Source organism: Erpetoichthys calabaricus, chromosome 5 (genome assembly GCF_900747795.2).
Source record: "Erpetoichthys calabaricus chromosome 5, fErpCal1.3, whole genome shotgun sequence".
In the NCBI taxonomy this organism is placed as follows: domain Eukaryota; kingdom Metazoa; phylum Chordata; class Cladistia; order Polypteriformes; family Polypteridae; genus Erpetoichthys; species Erpetoichthys calabaricus.
The window spans coordinates 133,968,955-133,993,883 of NC_041398.2; the positions used below are offsets into that span (position 1 = coordinate 133,968,955).

The 24,929-nt window shown below is 39.1% G+C and overlaps 1 protein-coding gene across 1 annotated transcript in view; it reads left to right on the top strand.

Annotated features, from left to right (window-relative positions):
• zdhhc2 (zinc finger DHHC-type palmitoyltransferase 2) overlaps positions 1–24,929 on the top strand; it is a 234,048-nt gene that overhangs the window by 109,253 nt on the left and 99,866 nt on the right. The window contains exons 2-3 of the mRNA XM_028802046.2: positions 11,248–11,274; positions 19,226–19,320. Coding sequence (XP_028657879.1) covers positions 11,248–11,274; positions 19,226–19,320 — 122 coding nt within the window. The remainder of the gene's footprint in view (positions 1–11,247; positions 11,275–19,225; positions 19,321–24,929) is intronic.

A 24,929-nucleotide genomic window follows, 5' to 3' on the forward strand; every position in this document is an offset into this window, starting at 1 on the left:
AGTGATAGATTTAATAAAGAAATAAGTGACTTAAATTTTTGAAGAAATGTAAGGCTTAAATGTACATTTATGAGCTTAAAGCCAGGCAAAACCATTTTTCTTATTTACATTTGGCATCTATTACATGTGCCATGGAGTTAGCTAATGCTTAGAAATATTACTGGCAAATCGTTTTTATTGATGCAATTATTTAATGTAAATAGTTGCTGCCACTTCAGTCTACGCTGCATACTCTGATTTATTCAGGCAGACTAAACATCAGTATTCAGTTCTTGTAGGAACCAGAGGCAAAATGGCAATCATTTCTTTCCACATTAATTAGCATTTTCAGTATTTTGTAAATAGTTTGTACTGCAGTGCCTATAAAAAGAATTCACCCCTTGAAAGTTTTCATATCATATTGTTATACAGAATTAAATCAGAGTGGAGTTAATTTGGCTTTTTTGGTACTGTTCAACTGAACAAAGACTCTTTAATGTCAAAGTGAAAACAGATCTCAGCAAAGTGGTCTAAATTACAAATAAAAAGCACAACCTCATTGATCAAGTATTAACCTCCAACAGTATAATAGGACACACCTAAATCATTACGTTTGCAGCCAATTGGTTTTAGATGTCACATCATTGGTTCAGTGGAGATCAGCTGTCTGTTGCCAAGGGATATCAATTGATTATAGGGCCAGCTTGAGGTTAGTCAGTACGGTGGTCCAGTCTACACGATGAAGATAAAAAGAATACAGCAAGTAACTATGTGAAAAAGCACAAGTCCAGGGATGAATGGTAGAAAATATTGAAGTCACTAAAAACCCTTTGGAGTCCAGATAAATCCATCCATCCATTATCTAACCTGCTATATCCTAACAGGGTCACATGGGTCTTCTGGAGCTAATTCCAGCCAACACACGGTGCAAGCAGTGGCATAGCTTTAGGGGGGACATCTGTCCCCGGGCGCAGCATCCAGGGGGTGCCATTTTAAAAAATTTTTTCCCTTCCCCATTGCATTTTGGCAAACAGGAGGGGGCACGAAATCTTCAGTTGTCCCCGCTGAAAACCCTAGCTACGCCTCTGGGTGCAAGGCAGGAACAAACCCCGGGCACACAAATACACACCAAGAACACACTAGGGACAATTTAGGATCGCCAATGCACCTAACCTGCATGTCTTTGGACTGTGGGAGGAAACTGGAGCACCCAGAGGAAACCCACGCAGACACGGGGAGAACATACAAACTCCACGCAGGGAGGACCCAGGAATCAAACCTAGGCCTCCTTACTGCGAGGCAGTAGTGCTACCACCGCTCCACCGTGCCGCCCTCCAGATAAATCAAATATTAAATAATTTAAAGAGTATGAGACAGCTGCAAATCTGGCCTAGAGCAGGCTATTCATGAAAACTGAGTGAGCATCCAAGAAGACGACTAGAGAGGGAGGCCACTAAGAGACATTGAAGGAGTTACAAGTTACAGTGGGTGACACTAGAGAGACTGTGCAAACAAAAACTGTTTTGCCCGGGTGCTTCATCAGTCATAGCTTTTTTGGGCAGTGGCAAAGAGGAAGCCAATGTTAAAAAAAACGCAAATTAGATCTCACTTAGAGTTTGCCAGAAGGCACATATGGGAGACCATAAAGTCAGCTGTAATAGTGTTCAGTTGTCTGAATGGACCAAAGCTGTACTTTTGGACCATCAGACTAAATAACATGTTTACATTGCACATTACCAAAAGTGCACCATCCCCACCGTGAAGCATGGTGGTAGCAGCATCATGCTCTGGGGATGCTTCTCTGCAGAAGGCCCTGGAAGGCTCGTGAGCGTAGAGAGTAAAGTGAATGCAGCAAAATACATTGAAATCATGGAGGAAAACCTGATGCAGTCTACAAGGAATCTGCACCTTGGGAGAAGATTTGTTTTCCAGCAAGACAATGATCTGAAAACTGAAATCCAAAGCTTCACAGGAATGGCTTAAAAACAGCAACGTTAATGCCCTGCAGTGCCCAAATCAGAATCTGGATCTCAATTCAGTTGGGACTTTGTGGCTGAACTTGAAGAAAGCTGTTCACTCACAATCCGTATGCAACATGACAGAGCTTGGGCAGTTTTACAAAGAAGAATGGGGAAAGATTGCAGTGCCCTGATGTGAAAAGCTGATAGAGACCTGTGCATGCAGACTCAAAGCTGGAATGGCTGCCAAAGGTCCATCTACTAAATACCGGGGTGAATAAATTAGTGTTTAGTTTTGTATTTAATTTAGATTACTTTGCAGGTATTTGTTTTCACTTTGACATTAAAGTCTTTTTCCATTGATCTGTGTTCAAAAAGACAAATCCAATGTGAGTCAATATTGTATAACAATACAATGTAAAAACTTCCAACTTTTTACAGACACTTTTAATGCAAATCAGCCTCCTTTCAAGGCTTGAACTTCTGATCTTGCACCGATCAGCCTATTCAAAACAGTTAAAAAATTAACGATTTTGTCTGCTGAGTTAGCAGTGGCAATGTAACCCAGGCAGCAATAATTCCTCTTCTGTTGATGGCGACACTGCACTGTTTAGTACTGAGTGCTCACACAAAGTTCAGTTTTACTGTCAAAGTCCAGAGTGGAATAATAGTCTTCCTTTCCTGATGCACCGATTATAAAAACTGGTTGGGTTAAAATCCTTTAGCCATAGGATGTAATTTGGAAACCACCATCCTAAGAGGTTTTATCCATTTGATCTAATTAATCTCCTGGTCCTGCTTGCTTTATTAACATCTTTACATTCTAAAATGACACAAAAAGTAAGACTGAGTGGAAAATGCCAACCCTTGCATAGACAGTGATCAGTAATTTTGAAGTTACAAAAACATCCATTATACTACTGGGTTGCGCCTGAAAAAGCAGTGGGAAAGCATTGATTACACATTGTCAAGATTTTTGTGACTCCCTTGTCTGTGACTTCGACATGATAATGTCAACAACAGCCTCTGGGGTACAGACGGAAGGGTGCATTTCTCACTACAGCAGCAGCACTTCACTTTCTCATCAATTTCTAAGTGGTGCTTTTCACAGGAGCTCCCATAATTAAATGTTGTTCCATGAATCCCTCAACATAAAGGAGTCTGTAGGGACAGACATACAGCTCCACAATTAAAATACGAAATACGCCATGAAAAGGGCACATCTACTGCATGAACACACATAACAGAACTAACAAAATGAAAGAAAACATTGTGACCACTAGTAGGAGCTGCAGTGCCCCAAACCCCAGATACATCCACCACAGCACAAGTCCCGGGTTCAAATGCAAGTTTTATTTGTGCGAATACTTGCACAATTCTTTTCATCTCTCTCCTTCCACTGCTCCAGGCGAGTATTGTCATCTTCCACCTGACTCCAGCCCCTCCGGATGAAGTTGAGCAGCTTCTTCTATCTTGAAGTGCTAGGGCATAGCCTGTTGAAAGCACTTCCAGGTCAAGTGGAAACCCCAAAAAGCAGGGAATCGCAGATCTCTACAGAACCCCCCAACAAGGCTCCTCCATAGGACTACAATTCCCAGCATGCCTTTGTACAAGTAGTGTTGCCCATAGGTGCTGCCACCTAACCTGTCAGGGGAGCATGTAGTCCTGACAGGTTGTCTCCCCCTGTCATTCCATCACACTGACCACCCGGTCAGGTATTGTTCCTTGGTCCAACCCTGTTGATATGCCAGTGTACCCACTTCCGCTCTGGTATCTCCTTCCTGACTTTTGGCCAAGGCAGAATTATCCTTGCCTTCCATCCCATGCATCTGAAGGGCTGGCCTCATATCCAAGTAAGAAACCTTTCCCTATCCCAGCCGGGATGCCAGCCAGGATGTATCGGGACTTCCCAGTAGAGTCACCTGGCTGTGTTTGCTGCTTACCGTGAGCAGGGCTGCTGTTTCTGGTGCCATCCTGTAGTATAATGATTGTGGCACACAGCACAAGGATGGTTCCTGCCTTACATCCAATGCTGTCAGGAGTGGCCCCACAGCCTTGAACTGGATAAACTGGTTAGATGAAGAATGGATTTGAAAAAGTCATTTTATTTTATTAACATTGCTTAGCATGAATTCACCTCTCGTGCATTGCATGGAAAAAGTTGGTTAAAATCTTTGACTCTGAGAGAGTTATTAACTATGCATTTGATGTGTGGCTCTTGTAGCCTTCCCAAGAGAGCACTATAACTCAAGTACTGCGACACACAATATTATTATACATAATTAATAAGGCTCCTCTCTACTGTGAAGGTTTTATGTTAGCAAATGAAACAAAAAAGGGAGTGCAAATCTATTTACAGAATTCTCCCATTAGACTATTCTGTATTTAAGATACAGGGGATCACTTGAAAATTGTAGATATTCATCAAATGTTTGTACATAAAGCTGTACATGGCAGTGTGCTTCAGGGGGATCTTGGAAGCCCACCCACTTATTTTCTGCTCCTTCATTTTTTTAGTTTAGTGTTGTTGGGAGCCAGAGACCATATAAGGTTTCAACAACTCAGAAACTAGAATTCAAAACAAGGTGAGAGGTAGAGATGACATTTAAATGGCAACACTGCAGTGGGTTTAATACTTCATTTAAGTCGTCCAAGTGGCTGAGGTAGTCAGGCGATCCATTTTCTAGATGAAGGCCAGGGCCTGACCCACCGAGACTTACACTGTTTCAAGCAGAATACAGTGGAAGACAAAACATGGATCAGACATCAGACTGCGGGCACTTTAAACTAACAGAGGATAAAATGACCCAAATAGTAGCCTAGCTATACTCAAACAAAGCATAAGGGTTGGCTGAGGATGTGATTGGGAGCGGGGAACAGGATGGGAATGAGCTAAACTTCAGGTAGTCAGTCCATAAAACTATTTTGTAGGGAATGCAAGCATTTTTTAAAGTGGACTGTCTTTGTATCTTTTTTATTTGACTTGTCTGCTTAAAAAGCTTTGTTCCCACTTGTGTTCTTCTCCTCGTCAGGGCACTGTAGCTCTGATAGTACGAATCAGTCAGTCAGAGGAAGTGCCGAGCTAATGATGTGCTGCTAATGTGTTTTTGGACATGTTCTTTTTTCATAAAGAATCACTTTTAACAGTAACTCATTATGGGGACTCGATTTGAGTGCAGCATTCCTACCAAGTCATCACTCTGGTGCCTAGATCTCACATCCTCTAATTTCAGGCCTGATCATCTTTTATAGGTTTATTATTGTCACGTTGTCATGTTTCAGCCAGGGTTCCTTCCCTGGGTGTTATTCAAATTCACATTTTATGTTTGTTTTTTATATATGTTAATGTTACTTTTGTCACTTATGGGGATTATTCTTTGTTTTTGATTTTGTTTTATGTATATAAGCCAACTGTGTTTTGTGGGTGGTCGCCCAAAAAGCGGTGCCACTGGCCACTCATTACCAGGAACTGTCCTCTGCCCTATAAATCTGGAGGGTCTCCCAAAGTTCCTAGTGGTTCATTTCAATAAGTGTACGAGAGTGACGAGTTTAATTGTGATTTGTGATGTGCTTGTGTCTTTTGTGTATTTTGAAATTTTGATCTTCTTACTTTTTTTTTTTTACTACGATGTTTGGATTATGTATTGGGGATTTATTCACCTAGGACTGCCTTTACTGGCAACATTTTATGATTTACAGTATACAGATCAATTTGTGAGAATGCAACTTTTTATTTTATAAAAATTTCTTTTCTTGCCCTTATTACTAGCCAGGGTTTGCCAGTGATATCTTCCTCTAGAGGACATTATTGGAAGGACTTTGGAATTGTGTGCTTTGAAACTCTTAGTGCTTGGGACTCCTTGTCCACGACACACATGTACAGAGTACAGTGAAATCTTTACTTGCATGTTCTAATTAACATGCAACACATCCCCACTCTCTGGCACCATGATTAATACATATCGCTAACTTACTGTGAAACCTCTGTCTTACTCATGGGAAAAAAATTCAAAACACAGCTTCCAACAGTATTTACTATTAGGAGACATACAGTATATTTTGTTTAAGTGCTTATGACATATTTATCATATAAGAAGCTAAAGTGCTATGAATTTATGATAACTGTGTAATGGTGACAGGTTTCTGCCATCTTCCAATTTTAGGTTTTACTTGGTAAAGTGGGCATATATTTCTTGTAAAATAAAAGTGATTGCTGTTTTCTACCTTCATTATGTTGTAAGTGCTGTGATCTCTGGTCAAGATTATAAAAGTGAGAACAGCAGTTATTGCAGTGATCAACCATGAATATGTGTGGTTTGTGGTTTTTATTTTGTTTTTTAAGCACGCTTGATAAAATACTGAAAGGGGGTCCCCGGATGGAAAGAGGTTAGAGAGGCAAGGGCATCACCAAAGTGGCACAATGAAGAGGACAGTGCTATGTGAGATCTCCAGAGAACGGAAAGAGCCATGTTAAAGCAGAGGCGTCTGTACAGTCCTGGTATAGAGATGGTAGACTTGGTCATGTATGGTACCACTAAAGGCAGGGGCATCATTGCATGATACAGAGAATGAGAGAGAGAGGTTTGCAACTGAGTATAAAGTGTCCACATGGATATTGGGGGTGCTTGAACCTCTACTAATAGTGAGAATGGAACCAAGAAGCCTTGGCAGGACTGTAGAAGACGTGTAGGTCACTAAAGTGCATAAAGTCCTAAGGACAAACACGTGAAACAATGCTGGCCAGAAGACTGCCTGAAAGACCCGTCCCTTCAGTGGCTACTGGAAGCTCATTTGAAGTGCAAGGATACCTGGGACTGCTAGAGAAAGTTCTAGTCTGTTTTCCTGGTAGCAAAGAAGGGCCACCCGACCCCAAAAGTGATCCTGGAGTTTGCCATCAATGACCTCAGAAATAGTTTTAAAGTTATCCTAAAGGAAGGAAGAGATGATTTGAGTACAGAGTTAGGAGGAAAGCGTCAATGTCAAGAGTTTACTTTTATTTTTACTTTTGTTTTGATTTTTTTTCCCCAGATAAATGACATCAGATGACGACGTCATTCTGTTTTAGACTTTGGTTGCTTTCCTGTCCGGCATGTTGGCTGAGATTGTTATTTGTTGGACTGTGCACCCCACTGTCTGATTTATTAACACATCTGCTAGTCCCGTCCTGCACTCACAGTGATGTTATAAATGCATATGAAGCACTCTTAAGAAATGTAGGTCACATAGTGAAAATCTGATTACAGTGCTGACCTTAAGCATCATGTAGGCAACACCTTCATCTGTCACGTCCGAAATATATCTTTAAGCTATATAATTTCCAGGGTCTGCCTACACATATCACACATCAAGATCCCACCCTGGAGATCACTCACATTGTAAGCGTGATTACCTTGCATCTTTGTGACATCTTTAATGCTTAATGTATATGGTCCGCTATGTACTGCTTTGTAAATGATGTTTCTTATTTATACTGGCTTTGTTGTTCACCTGTTGTCACACAAGTTCGATTAGGAGGCTTGTAGAGTGGACCAAGTGGAGGTAATTAGCCTGGTCTGCCAGGCCAGGGGGTGGTGGGGTACACTAAACCTACCTCTCTGTTATCTCTGTAGGCCAAATACAGGAAAACCTGCCTGAGTCAACATCAACAACATCAATTCCGGATCCGGGGGGGTGTTTGGGGGGGGGGGGTATCAGTATGGGCACAGACTGATGTCACTTCTGGTTCTGGTACCCAAACTGACATCACTTCCAGTTTCGGCTTATAAAGCCGCCATCTTCTCTAAGCAAGATCAGTTCAGTGTTGGAACTCAAAGAGAACACTACTACCTTCATTTGAATACCCATTTGCAGCCAGGGACAATATAAGGGTGACTGCCCCGAACCTTTTTCACGTGTTGAGACTCATTCTTTCACACTGTAAATACATTTAGGCTTGTTTGTGTTTGTTTATTTCAGTTTACAACGAGGTACATCCAGTAAATCATGCAAGAAAGCTTAGACTTGACTTATGTGTATGTTCCGAGTTATTTAAACTCTCTGTGGCAAACTCTACATGGTGGAGTTCCCATACACAGCGTGGAGAAGATGCCGTGTATGCCATATCATTAAGGGTGTGGTTATACAGTCAGGTCCATAAGTATTTGGCCAGTGACACAATTTTCATAATTTTGGTCAACACAATGGATATGAAATAAAGCAGTCATTGTGTGACAGAAGTGTAGACTTTCAGCTTTAATTTAATGGATTTACCATAAATATCTCACGAGCCATTTAGGAATGACAGACACTTTTATACATAATAGTCCCCCAATTTTCAGGGGCTCAAAAGTATTTGGACAAACTAACATTTGATCATTTTCAATATTTGGTTGAAACTCCTTTACAGTCAATGACTGTCTGAAGTCTAGAACCCCAGGCCAGAAAAAAGAGAACATCGTGTCACTGTCCAAATATTTATGGACATGACTGTATGTGCATGTGTGGTCATGTAGTTTTATTGGCCATCTTTTCATATTTTATAATCGTTCACTATTTGTGTACCAAGCAATGACCATTTGCTAACTTGAGAAATCTTACTCTCTGTCAAAATATTTTCTTGACTTTTTTGATTTTTGGATTTGACTTATTTTTTTCAGTCTGCCAGTTTTAATTGCTAATTTCTTAGACTGGCTAACTTGTGTATCTGTTCTGAGCTATTTGGTCCTCTTTATGAGCGGTGTTTGGTGTGATGTCTCATTGGCGGTGGGAAGTTAAGTCAACATCATGAGAAAGAATGGAGGAGAGAATATTATTGCACAGAGCAATATTTTGTTTTACAATCTTTATGTGTCAAATTCTGAGCATTCATCTCTACTTGTGCACCAGCCTGAATGGCAAAGGCCAACACTGGACAGGGTATGAGTCCATCACAGGACAGGTTCTTGCACATACTTGTACATAGTCACACTGGGCCAATTTCGAGTCACTAAACATATATTACTATACGATGTGTGAGGAAAATGGGAGATGCAGCAGAAAATCCACATGGACACAGTGTTGTAACTGCCTTCAGAAAAAGGCAGAGATATCTCTTTTCAATAAGGAATCAGGAAATGAAATGTTATTGAGAAACCAAGCAAAGTCTTCAACCAAAAAGTCCTGTCTTTTGTCAAAGCCTAAAAGAATCCAAATAGCGAAGTCAAAAAGAAAAAGCTGGGTGAACTGGGTATAAAGATCAAAAGCAAAGCATATAATGTACAGTTATCCAATCTCCAATACCAGCTAGTGTACAGAGCTGACCTTTATACACTTGACAGCTAATAACATACACAGCAGGGCACCAATAGATTTGCCAAAGCAGCCCATACAACAAAACTGCACAAAAGTGTCAAAAAAATAACATTTAATAATTAATAACTTCTGAAAGAAGCTTTCTAACAAAAAAACAAACATTAAAATTGAATTCTTTGGGTTAAAACCCCAATAATTTCATTTAAAAACTTAGCAATTTTAATGCATATAGAGATTGAGAATGTTTCCACACAAACTGTGACTGAGCTAATCTGAAGCAGAGCTGCTTAGCTGAGAAACTTATCAAAAGTCTGAGCATGTTACCTCAAATAAACAAAATCATGGAAATGCAGCATTTTCACCTAATGATTTATTACTACTAAATGGCAACAGATGTGTTCCCTTATATACGTTTTGAAGAATAACTGCCAACTCAGAAAAACTGCACAAGGCAGAAATCAGAGTATAGCAGCATTTCTCAACCTTTACGTATTTGCGACTCGAGTTTTCATAACAGTTTTAATCGCGCCCTCCCCCTAACGTTTTTTTTGAAAGGAGCCCACTAATACCAATTTGTTCTTTTTTAATTAATGTTATATCATAGATACATATTTTATTATACCTACTTAACTTTTATCGACATTTAGCTAACTCTATATTTATTTTTCTAGTATCAGAATGTAATTTAAGTTAATTTGTGTTGATTTCAATAGATGTATTTTTCATATTTTCGATTCTTGTTTTCTTTTTTTCACATCTTCGTGCCCCCCTAGGGAGGCCCACCCCACAGTTTGAGAACCACTAGAGTATAGATGTAAAGAGGAAAGCTAATGATAAAAAGATAAAATCATCCATCCATCCATCGATTTCCTGTGTACTCTTCATCCAGTTTAATGCCGCAGGGCGCAGCTCCCTATTCCTAGCCGCACTGGCTGAAAGGCAGCTAAAAACTCTTGACAGAGTGCCAGTGTGTCAGTTTACACGTTGACTTGATTCAGTTCATTCTTTTGTAGCACTGTTCTCCGTTCCCAGCAGTCTTGTTTATTGCTTACGACAAGGGTCTGGTATAAAAGTGGCCCAAGGCAGTGACAGGGCCAGAATTCAAACCCAGACCCCTGGAGTCATGAGACTGAAGAACTCTACTCTTACATTGCCTTGCCTGACTGTGTCCCTCTGCCAGACCTGTTTGAACTGTAAAGACAATTATAACATGACATGATGTACTAGAATAACTTACAGTGTGTAGAGAAGCCTTAAATCATAGTGATAAACGTGAGTGGCAGCTTAATGTGTCAGCTCACATTATGGAAGTGAGTGTTACAGTGCGATTTTTATCTGACACAATTTTTGCTTTAGTAATTCATTTTCACTGCATATATTACTTTTCTCACCCCTGTCAGTGTGTTGCAGTGCCCTGTGGGTTTGAAAACGTTTTTATCGATATTGAAAACAGTCATACCCAGAGTGTACTGTTTATGTGGAAAAACAGAAGCAAGAGGGATAATACAATTTTTTAATGTAATGTACTGCTGAGCTTTACAGCTTTATAATATAGAAGGTGTGAAATTCATTCACATCAACCATTTACATTTATTTGCTTAGCAGACGCTTTTATCCAAAGTGACTTACTAAACAGATCAACATAATCAGGTAATATTAGTCTGGGGACTGTTTTGGGGACAAGGGTACAAAATTGATCATCACAAGACGAAATTCTCAGAACAAATACAAGTCCATGATTTACAAGAACTACCAGCCAATATCATTTATTCTCTATAACTGCCATGTTTAGTGCTCCTACTGCACTGAGAATGCAGAATTGGGTGGACTCTTTTTGAAAATAAGAGAAGGCAATCTCTAGAGTGGTGGTTGAAGATGATTTGTAGCAATATCTGAAAGAAAATGGAAAAAAAAATAATTGCAAAAGGTTATATATAATTTTGGTGCACTAAGTCATATTTGTAAGCTCAAAGTGCGTATTATTCACTGTTCCCTGTGAAAGTGGAAACATAATCATATGTTTTTGTTTTCTTCTTTTCAGAATCCATGGGGAATATTGGAGAAAAAGGTGAGAAACAGTTAAGATGCTGAGCTATAAAGTCTCTACCAGTAGGTGCTTAAGCTGACTCATCATGATAAATTATACTGTAGCTGCAATCTCTTTCCTGAATTGCCTGGGAAGCATGTCTCATTTACCACGATTGCTGTCCATGCCAAGTTTTAAGACGCTAAGAGATATTTGTTTACCGTACTATCATTGAGTCAACAAGACGCAAGTCTAAAAGCTCTCTGTAGATAAAATGAAAAATGCCTCACGGAAATTGCTCCATTATTAGTGTGATTTAGATATGTTTGTCTTCCATTTCTGAATATTTCATTGCTGCCTGTAACAATAAAGCAATTTACCATTTAATTTACTAATATAAGTGCACTTTAAATGAAGGTTTCAGATTTGTGAATTGTATATTGCATTGGATGTGCTCCTTCTGATTAATTATTTTAAATAATTTAACAGGGGAGAGTGAAATAATATTCAGATTTTTAATATTCCAAATTTAGTGTTCCTTATTTATTAATAATTTAGATATTTTATGTGAGACATTTGATTATCAAGAAGAATAATGAAAAAGAACAAAAACCATCTTATACAGCTAGTGTAATTACAAATTAAGTACAGTAATGTTTTAATTTAGGTTCAGATTAATTAGGAAAAAATTATTGGATTAAGATTACCCAAAAACAGTTTTAATATGACCAAAATCAAAAAAACAATTTTTCTTCATCACACATCTTTCCTGAACTTATCTAAAAGAAGACCTGTTCTTTTCTTCCCAATGTTATTCCAAAGTGGAGAATATGCTAGTCAAAAAGGCTTTTATTTTTTAAAAGAACCAGCATATGAAGATAAGGGCAATACAGAGGAGTATGAACACAGGAAAAAACCCCGGCCCCCCCATTTAAAAAAAAAAAAGATAAATACTAATAAGGATCACAAAGCAAAGGGGCCCTAACACTGATCTCTGGCCCTTGCCCTAACTTCACAGGTTTGAATTTCAGTTTTTTGGTCATTTTAATTTGTTTTGTCTTCTTTTGTAATTTACCCCCCAAGTCCCCTCCCTTCCACTTATCTGAGGCTGTTTTATGTTTTTCTTAGTTTGTCTCTTTGTCTTCTCTCCCTCATCCGAGTCCAAGTCAATTAGGGCTCTCAGAAGATTCCTTAATTACATCTGCAATTATCTGAGAGTCTTATTTAAGACACCATCTGCCAAAGATAACTTGCTTTGGCATTAACATGGTTGTGCAGCTTTTATTTTTGGCTCCCCTTTTTGTATATTTGTACAATTAAGTGGATAGGACTGGTGAGCTTTGTTGGGCTGAATGGCCTACTATAGATTGTTCTAAACACACACACACACACGCACACACACACACACACATATATATTGTGGAGCTTCAGCCTGGACACAGACAGGCAAACACCAATGGTTCTAGCACACACACATTTTATTCACAATATTTACAGTTCCCAACACAGTCTCGCACCGCCCACAGTGCCCCTATCACCCTCAAAGTCTGGGCCTTCCAACAATCTTTCCCTTGCTTCACCGCCTCCACTCCTCCTCTCCTCCGAGCTTCGTCCTCTTCCTCCCAACTCCAGCAAATGACTGTAGGGAGGCGGCCCCTTTTATTCTCACCCGGACGTGCTCCAGGTGCCCCCTGATGAGCTTCTTGCTGCACTTCCTGGTGTGGCAGAAGTGCCGCATGAGCACCCAGAAGCACTGCTGGCATCCCTGGTAGTCCTTCTGCCAGCACCTCCTGGTGTGGTGGAAGTGCTGATGTCCAGGGTTTCACAGTTGTCCGGGCACCCCCTGGCAGTGACCACAGGCCCCTATAGGGTTGAGCTTCCATGCTCAGTTCCCATGGCCCCCATACAAGCCAGGGTGGCTGCCCTCTCGTGGTCCGGAGGAGGCATAGTCCCTCTCCCAATCCTTCTAGGCATTCCGGCACAGCCCCCAGCCGCCCACCACAATATATACTGTATATTTTGCAGTGAAAAGTCACGCAAAATGACACATTTTATTGGCTAACTAAAAAGATTACAATATGCAAGCTTTCGAGGCAACTTAGCCCCCTTCTTCAGGCAAGCTGTAATGTATATATTTTGTAAAAGAAAAGAAAGGTTTGGGAAGGCCCCACCATATTCTAAAAAAGCAGACTGAAAATAAAAAACATGTCTTTTATGGAGTTCAAAGTGAACTGGTTAACAATTAGGTTTCTCGGGTATATATATTGTGACAGCTGTCCAGGGACCTTGCCCCACTGGGATGCCGGAAGAAGGGAAGGACTGGGAAAAGGGCAGTATCTTCCCTGGACCTTAAGGGGGAGACCTCCCTGGATTACATGGGGGATATGGATAGATGTGGCCACCACCAGGGGGTGCCTGGACAGTTCTAGAACTGTGGTCCACAGCACTTCCGCCACACCCGGATGTGCTGCCAGAAGAGGAGCTGAACTCACTTGCAGCACTTCCACCACGCCCGGAAGTGCTGCCGGATGTTAATTAGAGAGCACATGGAGCACTTCCGGGTGCTGTATAAAAGAGGCCACCTCACTCCACTCAACGGTCAGAATTGGGTGGAAGAGGACGGAGCTTGTGAAGGAGGAGTTGGAGGCGGCAGAAGAGAGAGTGAGAAAGGACCTTTATTGTGGTATTTTGGTACACTGTGGTGGGGGTTGTAAATAAACTTGTGTTTTGGGACATTCTGTGTCTGCCTGTTTGTGTCCTGGTCCAAATCCTCCACAATATATATATATATATATCCTCTTTAATAAAATCCCTTTGTGTGTCCAGGTGTCCGTGTGTGTGTGTCTTCTGGTGAAGTGCGCATGCGCAGGGCATGGTGCGATGCGCGATATTACTGTCAGAGAAAGTTACAGGCGTTTTACGGAAATACAAACCAGTATTACTGTCAGAGAAAATTAAAGGCATATTACCAACGCGCACGCCTGTATTACCGCCAGAGAAAATTAAAGGTATATTACAGACGTACAAGCCAGCGGACGTACAAGACAGTATTACTGTCACAGAAAATTAAAGACACACTACATACGGCGGCAGCCCACGAAGAACGGTCAGCTCAGCAAGTAAACATCAACAAAAGAAAGGCTGAAAGACAAAGAAAAATACGACCAACAAAAAGAATGAGGTCAAAGTCCCTTGCCATTTAATATAGACTGTTCCTACTAATGTTTATGCACTACTGTTCTAGCGCCCGTTATTGTAACGGGCTTAATGACTAGTATATATATATTGCAGAAGCAGGAAAACAAGGAGTTTCGGGGTGCGGAAAGTGAAAGTGATGTCTGTTGAGGTGGGTTCTGGACTGGATAGGACGTCACCATATGGTGCTGGAAGTGATGTCATCTGAGGGAGGAACAGGGGCAGTGCTACTGGGAGATTGGTTCTGTTAGTCTGCAGAGGGACAAAAGGAGAGAGTGTTAGAAGGCAGCATCAACCCCTGGTCCGACTGAGAAATTACACAATTTCATCTTGTAAACCTTCTCCTATGAGCATGTGTGTGATAATATATATATTATCCCTGATTAGTCTCACTATCCATCCATCCATTATTCAACTCGCTATATCCTAACACAGGGTCACGGGGGTCTGCTGGAGCCAATCCCAGCCAGCACAGGGCACAAGGCAGGAAACAAACCAAGGGCAGGCACACACACACCCACACACACACCAAGCACACACTAGGGACAATTTAGAATCGCCAATGCACCTAACCTGCATGTCTTTGGACTGTGGGAGGAAACCCATGCAAACACGCGGAGAACATGCAAACTCCATGCAGGGAGGACTTGGGAAGCGAACCCAGGCCTCCTAACTGTGAGGCAGCAGCGCTACCCACTGCGCCACCGTGCTAGTCTCACTAAATTTCTTTATTTTTGAGCCCTCACGTGCATGCTTAAGTTATTACATTTTCCTTACATTGGTCTGTATTCTTCTCACAATTACACAGTTAAGTTGCCCTTTACTATGTGCATGCCTAGTTTTGCAGAATTTCACGTGCCCAAGCTTCTATGTATGTATTCACTAGAGATTAAATGTTCTTCTTACTCCAGTTTGCTCTTTTGCTTTGACAGTCAGTCACACAAAACAATTAACAGAAGATGTATCTGATAAGCAGCATCTTCTTCAGATATGACATCATGTTTCATTATTAGCAAGTTAACAATGTGCTAGGTGGTAAATTTCAATAAGTCCAAGTAATTCCAAACTTCATATTCAGGAATTCTATTCCTCTATTTTAGAAAACCAGTGGTTTCCAAGGACAGTTCATTGGACCCCTGTGGCTGCAGGTTTTTGTTCCAATTAGTTTACCAATCACTGATTTGCTGTACCTCTAACAGATCTCATCTCAGCATTTTTTCTTCACATAGAGAACCACAGACAAACAGAATAAGTTACCAAGTAAAGTGGTAGACATTTTCTTGTATTCTGTATTGAGAAATGGCAATAGTGTGAGATTTACATTCATGAGAAATTTCATATAATTTTAACTTCCTAAATCTCTTTGTCCATTTCCTGGGAAGTTTTCTCCTTTTCTTGTAGCCTAATAAAGATAATTGACATTGAGTGAAGTAGACAGTGGGATACTTGTTTTTTGATTGAATTGTTTTATGTTACTGTCTTTATATAATATAAAATGTACTTTCTTCAGTAGAAGGTAATATGAGGTGTAATTCAACTTTTCCTTGAATCGTATGCTTCCACTGCTCCTTATCAGAAGTTTTAAGTTCAGATGCTAGTAATATTCTAAATATTTTTACAATTGTTACTGTCTTTTAAATCTGTCCTTTCCTAAACCCTTCAGCTCTCATTCCCACTTCAAACAGTCCTTGACTAACATATGCACAAGACTCTGTTGGATTTGAATGATGTGTCTGTGTGGTGATCGCATTTGCTCTCCATATTTAAGCTGGTTTTTTATTGGCTAACTCGTTTTTACTCTCATATTCAAAACAACTTAAAATTGCCCTGCCTGAGTGAATGTGTGCACAAATGTACCCTGTTATGAACTGACTTCTCATCTACAGTATGTTTGGTTCTGGCCCCCCCTTAGTTATTCTGTAACTGATAAAGTGGAGCTGGATGTGAGCTGATGAGTGAAAAAAATTGTAGTCCTAATGTCAACAGCTGAATAATGGTACTGCATCACTAGAAAGGAAAATTCAAAACGCTTTCTTGATATAAAAAACATTCATTTTTGTAACATTTTCTTCTTTTAAAAATGTGAGTGTTCCAGATGTGAGCTTGAAATATTGTTGTATTTCTTTACATGTTGAAAGAAACTGCAAACTTGGAAGACAAGTCTTTGTCTTTTAAAAAGTAAAAATGATCCTGCTTCATAAAGCAATAGATTATACTCCAAAACAATCTGTAACACAGTTACAGCCTCACTTTCAGATATGTCATAGTTTCATAATGTAACTATCACAACTAAAGCAATTGAAAAAATGATGAATTTTCAATAGAAAGCCAAGCATTATTTCAACCATTCAGACATTCAGTTTATTTTATTTCAAAAATTACCCTTCTCTTGGATTAATTTTAATTAAAAGATAGTGCAGCAATCGTAGACATTACTTCTGCTATAAATAGTTCAGCTATAAAGGGTATCCAGAGCTGGGATACACTGATAATCTGGTGGGGCAGGCCTCTGTTAATACACTTACAATAATGGCTTCTGGCTTTTTGCATTAAGGAAATAAAGGAAGTAAGTCTCATGAGGAATACAGTTCATTTAAACTGATTTGAATCTACTTAGAAATTAAATTACATTTCAGATGTATGTAGTTTTTATATTTTATACTAAATACTAAACTTAACATTTTTTTAACATATCCATTTACTTTCTCCCTTCTCCATTTTACGGAGCCAGAGCACAATACATGAGAAAGTTTACTCTCCTTTAGATGTGTAATTAATGTTACATGTTGTCAGAACAAAAAGTAACGAGAGGGCCAAGAAAGCTTTGGGGTAGCCACCCCGTATATTGTGGTTTGCTGCTGGTCAGGCAAAGAAAAACAAATTTCAATTGAATTCAAGATGGAACTGATGTGTACGTGACAAAATGGCAGCTTTAAAGTTAGGCAGAGAAAATGAGGTCATCAGGGCTGGAACCAGAAGTGACGTCATTGGGGCCTTGAGCCAGAAATGATGTCGTTGGCTCCAGAACCGGAAGTGACGTCGTCAGGGCCAGGCAGGATTTCCCATGACTGGTCTGCAGGGAAAAAAATTAAAGGGTTAATGACCTCTACCCTCCCCTAGTCGGTAATGGAATTACCCTTATTCGAGCCCTTTACCTGCCTCCCATTCACACGTTTGTGACAATGTTTAGAACCTAAAGTTCAGGGCCCAGAACGGATTGTAGGATAACCACCATAACAGGTTTCAGTGCAGTATGCCTTTTGCAAAATGAGGGTCCACCTTTATTCGAAAGACCAGCTGAAAATCTTACGGGCAGCACATGTTTTAGGCTACCATTCATTCCTGCCTTCCACTGTCCAGGTATAGTCTCAAATGTAAATCCGTCAGGTATGATGCGGGCCCAATCAAATAGCTTTAAAAATGTCATAATATTAAATTCATCCTTTAAAGAAGTTGTTGTCGTTATAAGAAAGTAGGGAGTTTCAGTTAGTAGACCCACTATGCTTTGTGATGTTGATAGGCTGGCACCCTATCGTAGTCATAAAGTAATCACAATCATTTGGAATTATGTCACAAGAAACATACATATAATTTAATTATATTTTATAAATTAGTGATGCTCACCCTCACTTGGACAGCATGTGCTCAAAATCAGGGGAATACAGGGACAGTCCTGTCAGTGCATCATGTTTCAGTCAGGGTTCCTCCCCTGAAAATACTTGTTTCGTGCCATTTTTATTAATTTTGATGCTATTTATTTCAGTATGTTAATGTTGCTTTTGTGATTATGTGCATTATTCTTTGTTTTTGATCTTGTCTATAAGCTGTCTGTGTTATGTTTCATGTGTTTTGTGGGTGATCCCCCAAGAATCAGGGCCACCTGCCAATCACCACCAAGAACTTCCCTTCTCCCCAATAAACCTGGTGGCTTTTCCACAGTTCCTGGTGGTTCATTCAGAATGCATTTGGGCATTTTGGTGAGTTTATGTTTCTTCTGTGCTTTTTGATATCTCTGGATTTTTGACCATCTGGCCTGTGTTGTGATCTTGCGTTGGATTTGTGATTTTTGGGATCATCGTTTACTCAAAACCTTTATTCTTTTTGAGCTCAATGGAGCTTCTCTTCTTCACAGAGCATTTTTGTTTAAATAAAATCTTTTTATTTTTGATTGATGATTGTTACTGGCCGGGTTTGATGGTCTAGTTGGCATTTTTGGAAGTGTTTAGGACTACATTTTTTAGAATTATTGGGATTTATGTACTTATGTCCACGGAACAGTGCAGATGTGATATGATTCAACACAGTGAAAAGAAGTCTTTGTAGCTTTGTATCCATTCACTTGAATGGCATAAAGTTCCAGCCAATCTTCATGCCCTTCAGTCAGTGCAGTATTTCATAAAATATATATATTACTTTTTTTAAAGTTAAGTGTTTCAAATGAGCCATATTTCTATGACCTGAAATCTCTAAAATGTACTTTTTTACTGTTATATTTTGACATAGTATTTATTAAGTCATATAGAATATTTATAAAAGTTTCAGAATTTCAGATTCACATTTTTATATTTCTTTTTTTAGAATGAAATGTTCAGTTTCTCCAACATAAATTAATATTTCACATTTTAACATATTTAATAAATGTTTAGCACTAATGGGACTTTTTAGGCAAGTGAAGTAAATGTTTTGTTATTTAATGATGAATCCTTGTGTATCTTTATTTAAATTAGATCATTAAGCTTCATTGGTGTCATCCTAAGGGTACATGGAAATTAATTAGTTGATCTGTTATCTGTTACAGTTGTTTGCCTGCTAGCTTATCATGTTTTCTTCATCATGTTTGCCTGGGCATACTGGAAAACAATTTTCACAAAGCCGATGAATCCATCTAAAGAGGTATGTTCAGATTTTTGACTATCATATCATATGAAATTGAATTTGTCATGATGTTTTGAGAACTTAGAATGAAAATTATTATTGTACTTGTATGGAATATCTACAGTTACCAGATGAACATGTCTATGTAGCTCTCATATTTAACTTCTTTTCCATTTCTATGTTAGATACACACCCAGGGCATTCTTCTCCTGATTAAGAATATCAGAAAGGTTGTCTTAAGTCAGGGCCATGTGATGGACTGGCGGGTCCTGCAGTGGAGTGACTCCATTTCTAGCACTGTTTTTGGTCTTGCATCCAGTGCTGTTGGGACAGGCTCTGGCTCTCCATGACCTTTAATAGGACTAAAAGTTTTCAGAATGTGTTAAGTCTGACATAAAGATGGACTAGGTTCAATGCTGGGAATCACACCGTGGAAAAGTCATCCACTCACAGTTCTGCCTAAAAGCCACAACAGCGACAAAATAACCACATCAACACAAATCAAACATGGCACAAATACTTTTTATACTAAACTTGTCTTAAAGAATATTTCAGCATGCAAATCCACAAACAGGCTCTGTTGGGAGACCCAAGATAAAAGTCAACAGAGATAAACACAGCAGTTTGCTGAGGTGCACTTGATGCTCTGGCTGTTATCTTCTCCAGATGCTGTAGGAGTGCACAGAAGTTTAGAGTGTTGAAGGTTATGGGAAGCTGCACTTCCAAAGTCCCAGGGCTTGGCAGATGTGGTGCTCCAACTTGTTTAGGGTCCAGCAGTTGTGTGATTTCAACATTTTTTGTAACATTAGAATAATATTATTTTGATTAGATAAACCAACCAATGTCTAACATTAGTTTTGCCTATCCTTTCTTAGATGTCACTTTCTCTGTCTTTCTCCCAGGAGTGCTTATGAATTGCTTTCTCATGTATTTATGCAGCATAAGAATGAAAACAAAGGCAAGCAATTTATAACAAAAAGAAAAAGCAAACATGATAATATTAATAATAATACTCAAAAATAGAAATATATATGAGCAAGCTATTTATATGAGTGCAAATCTCATTAAATACGTGGACTGCAGTAACACACTGAAAATCATTCATTTTCAATACTGCCTTGACAAATGATGATGAACTGTACTTGTATGTTTTATCAGTAATTAATGCCATTCTCCATTTATTTCTTCTTGGAGACTACATTTTATTTAACCATAAGCAGCTTCAAATGAGCTGGAAGAGACTGAAAACCTTATGGGGGAAAAAACGTTTTATGAATTGTGGAGTTTGTAAGGTTCTTGCGTTTTTAATAGTCACCTGGAGAATAGTCAGGGAAATTAACTGAGTTCTGCGGTGGGTTGGCACCCTGCCCGGGATTGGTTCCTGCCTTGTGCCCTGTGTTGGCTGGGATTGACTCCAGCAGACCCCCGTGACCCTGTGTTCGGATTCAACGGGTTGGAAAATGGATGGATGGAATTAACTGAGTTAGTGTGCACAGTTCATTATACATCTCCATCTTAGTAATCCTGAGCCAAAATCAAAGTGAAAATTCATTAACCTTAAATAAATTTAAGCATCTAATGAGTCAATACTGAACATTATCGGGGACAGTTCCACTTTGTGGCATATTCACTCATTATAAACCTTGTTGGCCTGTGTTAATACTTCACATCATTATTATATCTATTGCTTGGGCTTATTGTAATTTGTGGTTTCTCCTCCAAAATACTCATTTGTGACATTACCTAAAATGCAATAAAATCTTATTTACTGTACATGTATTTGTATGTGTCAGGATTATATTTCGGAAAAGCATTATTAAAATGGATACATTAAAAAAAGGCCAGTGTTTCTATTACAAGATGAAACAGTGTTTCTTCAACAATTGATTTTTAAGACTGGAAAGATGGAGCAGGTCGAAAGTGTGCAACCTACCAGGCTTGTTAGGGGGTGTAAATTGATATTTTAATGTCTTTCTATATTGTTTTATGACAGAAAATGCCTTTGCAGAGTATCAGTCCCTGTTATGAATGAACACAGCAGCACACTCAACTGATATCACTACTTGGCCAACCTTTTCCTTGCCTAGTGCAAATTATCCTGAAATGTTATATGCTATTGCTTTATTTTTAATTGAGGGCATTTCCTTAATCAATCAGTGTGATGAGTTTAAAAAAAAAGTGAGAATTCGTAGAAGAAAAATCACTAGAATAAAGAGTAAATACATATTTCTAAGCTCCATGACTTAAATGAGATATTGAAAAATTGTAGGCAGGAGACAACAAACTTTATTGTACTTTTACAAACTGAAGCTGAGGAACAAAAGTCCAAAATATGCCCAAATCAAAAGAAGCCAAACATTTTAGCTGAACTGAAGATCAAGAAATCTCATAGAAAGAAAAGACAAACAAGGGTTCCATGATTTGAAAATGAGAAAGGCTTTCTGCATGTACGCATTCATTTCTTTATGTTGTGTCCTTTACTTTTATGAAGAAAAAAAAACTTAAATGTCCTGAATAGAGGTAGTGATTGACAAAACTGAATGAAGTCAGTTATAGAAAATTCAATTTTAAAAAAAGCTCCCTTATATAATCCGTTTCGATTTTGTGCTGGTTGTAATCCAGCCACTCATTTCCTAGATTAAATTTTATTTTTTATTTTACCCTTTGCCATTAAGCTCCTTTTTCAAGACTGCGGCCTTGCATGGTAGGATGGAGAAAGAAGCTGTCATGTCAAAGATTCCTAGTAAAAATGTTTTTTTAAGTTCTTTTCTCACTTAAATATTGCTTCCTTCCTAATTGCTGTTTATTTATCTTGTTATTTAAAATTGTATTTCAAAATAGCAAGTGCTAAAGCTGCTATAAGCTTTTTTGAGAGCTTTCAGTTTTACATGTGAGCTGATGAAGATGTTTGGTTAAATGCTGTCAGTGTGCATTCTGTCTCCATGGTGACACATTCCTTTTGTCAGGCCCTTATAATAATATTGTAAATATATATGTAAAAACACATAGCACAACCAAAAATATTTCTGCCTGACATTTTCTCTGAAGCTGCTATCTAAGAGTGAGGACACCAATCACTGGAACTCCAATGTTAAATATAAAGCTCAGCTTGAGTTTATCTCTTCATTACTAACACTACCTGAATTTTCATTGTCTGAACAATCATGTGGGGCAAGATAAACTAAATCCCCCAGGAACACATGGCTCATGGCTTTCATCAATTGTCCTTTCATCAGATTGGCCAGCCCAGCACTGACTCAGCTGTAGAATGACCAGTAGCGGGAAGGCATCTAGCTGGCTGAGGTCTCCAGGATGCTGACTGCGTCTGGCTTGTCTCTGACCTCTTTTCTATAATCTGGATATGGTTCTGTAATTAGCTGATGAACAGATATTATTGTTTTTCATTTATGTTAATTAGTTTCTACTTTGTTTTTGAATTATTTGAAAACAATATGTATCCTCATATGTGATAGTTCTGTATTTAGTGAGTGTGTAATCTACTGTATTCTTGCAATTTGCCTTGAGAGCTGTCAGAGCTCTCTGTGCCTGCACTTGGAGAGGGAGGCTGTGCAAGAAAAAAGTACCGTATATACTCGCGGATAAGTTCTCCTGCAGATAAGTCGGGACTTGATTTTACCGTATAATTTCTGGTATTGGCGGCACAGTGGCGCAGTGGGTAGCGCTGCTGCCTCGCAGTTGGGAGACCTGAGGACCTGGGTTCACTTCCCGGGTCCTCCCTGCGTGGAGTTTGCATGTTCTCCCCGTGTCTGCATGGGTTTCCTCTGGGCGCTTCGGTTTCCTCCCACAGTCCAAAGACATGCAGGTTAGATGGATTGGCGATTCTAAATTGGCCCTAGTGTGTGCTTGGTGTGTGGGTGTGGGTGTGTTTGTGTGTGTCCTGCGGTAGGTTGGCACCCTGCCTGGGATTGGTTCCTGCCTTGTGCCCTGTGTTGGCTGGGATTGGCTCCAGCAGACCCCTGTGACCCTGTGTTCGGATTCAGTGGGTTGGAAAATGGATGGATGGATGAATTTCTGGTATTTTATAATGTCGGTCGTATAAGTCGAATGTGGAAAACTCACGCTATTGGTCCAAGAGATTATGATATGCTGAGGGAGTAACCACGGAGCACACTGCCTTTTTTTTCTATATATTGTGCCTACATGACCACACGGTAATACCCACACTATTCCAAAGCGACGTTTGCACTGATTTGTGTATTTTGTATCTCACACCCTCATACACCTTTATCGTAAGAGCATCCCTTATCTGTGATAGAGCGTTCGATCAGAAGAAAATATGAAGCAGGTTTTAAATTAAACATTTTTGAAGCGGTGAAAGAAATTGGTAACTGCGCTGCTGCAACAAAATTCAATGTGTCTGAGAAACATGTGAGATTGGAGGAAGCAAGAAGATGTAAAAAAATAAAATGTATTTTTGAACGGGCGTATAAGTCGGGGTTTGATTTTTTGATCGATTTTTCAGGTTTTAAGTCAGTTATAGAAAATACGACTTATATGTGGGTGTAGCTGCGTTTTCCCAAAGTTTCCAAAATTCAGCAGCTCCAACTTAAAAAATGGGATTCAACAAAAGCCTGACGTGCAGAAATGATTCCACAGACAAAATATCTTCGTTTTTAAAAGTTTAGTTAAGTTTGAAAGTAAAACAGTTCACACAAAAAAGAAAATTAAAAATAGCAAAAAAAAAGAAAAAATTATAATAAGAAAAAAATGTAGTTCTAGGCTTAATCTTGTTACATCTTAAATCGTTACTAGTCACTTATAATTTCTGAACCATTTCAAAACGGTCAGAAAACTGTATGCTTATCCCATTTCTAACTTAAAAATGGATCTTTCAAGTCCCTGTTTACTGGGACCTGTTCTAAACACAACAGGAGCTTATTAACTCACAGTTTCTCAGTTATAGTAAGAAGATTCTATATCTTGCTAACTTATAGGGGCAAAAGACTATACCATTGTCTATGACTATAGAAGATATTATATTCTATTCAAATAAAGCAAACATTAATATGAGTTTAACTCAAAACTTTAACTTTCTAAGATTGGCTCTTACAGTGGGTATATTCAGTAGTTTGTGCTATTGTATTTCTGAGGTGGCAGTGAAAGATTGGCCATCTAGCTTGGTGAAGAGGACTACTTTTGTTCTTTTTTGTGTGTTTTGTATTTATCCCATTTTTTACACTCATTGCACTCGCAACATACCTGGAAGGGGGTCTTTTCTTGTCTTCTTAAATAGTCAGGGCCTTGTGAAAAACAGGGCTTTTTAAACTCATTCAGGTATTCCTTGTGTGATTTTAGCCTGTACAAGAAATGAACAGTTGTTTTGTTGTGGTCATGTGGACTAAGGTCAGAAGCAAAACTTATAAATACCTTAAACAATGTGAAGGAATCAATACAGAGCAAGGAGGAATGATAACAATCCCCCCATAAAAGTCAAAAAGCAATGCTATTAAGACAAAACACAAATGAATAGAAATAACAAAAATATACTACAGAAATTGATTGGCAACAAAGGCTCGAGGTGAAGCATCTTTTGAGAATGTTGCAATTCCTTTCATCTCAAGTGTTGAAGCCAAACTGAGCTGATTTTGATCTTGAGATGAGATTGG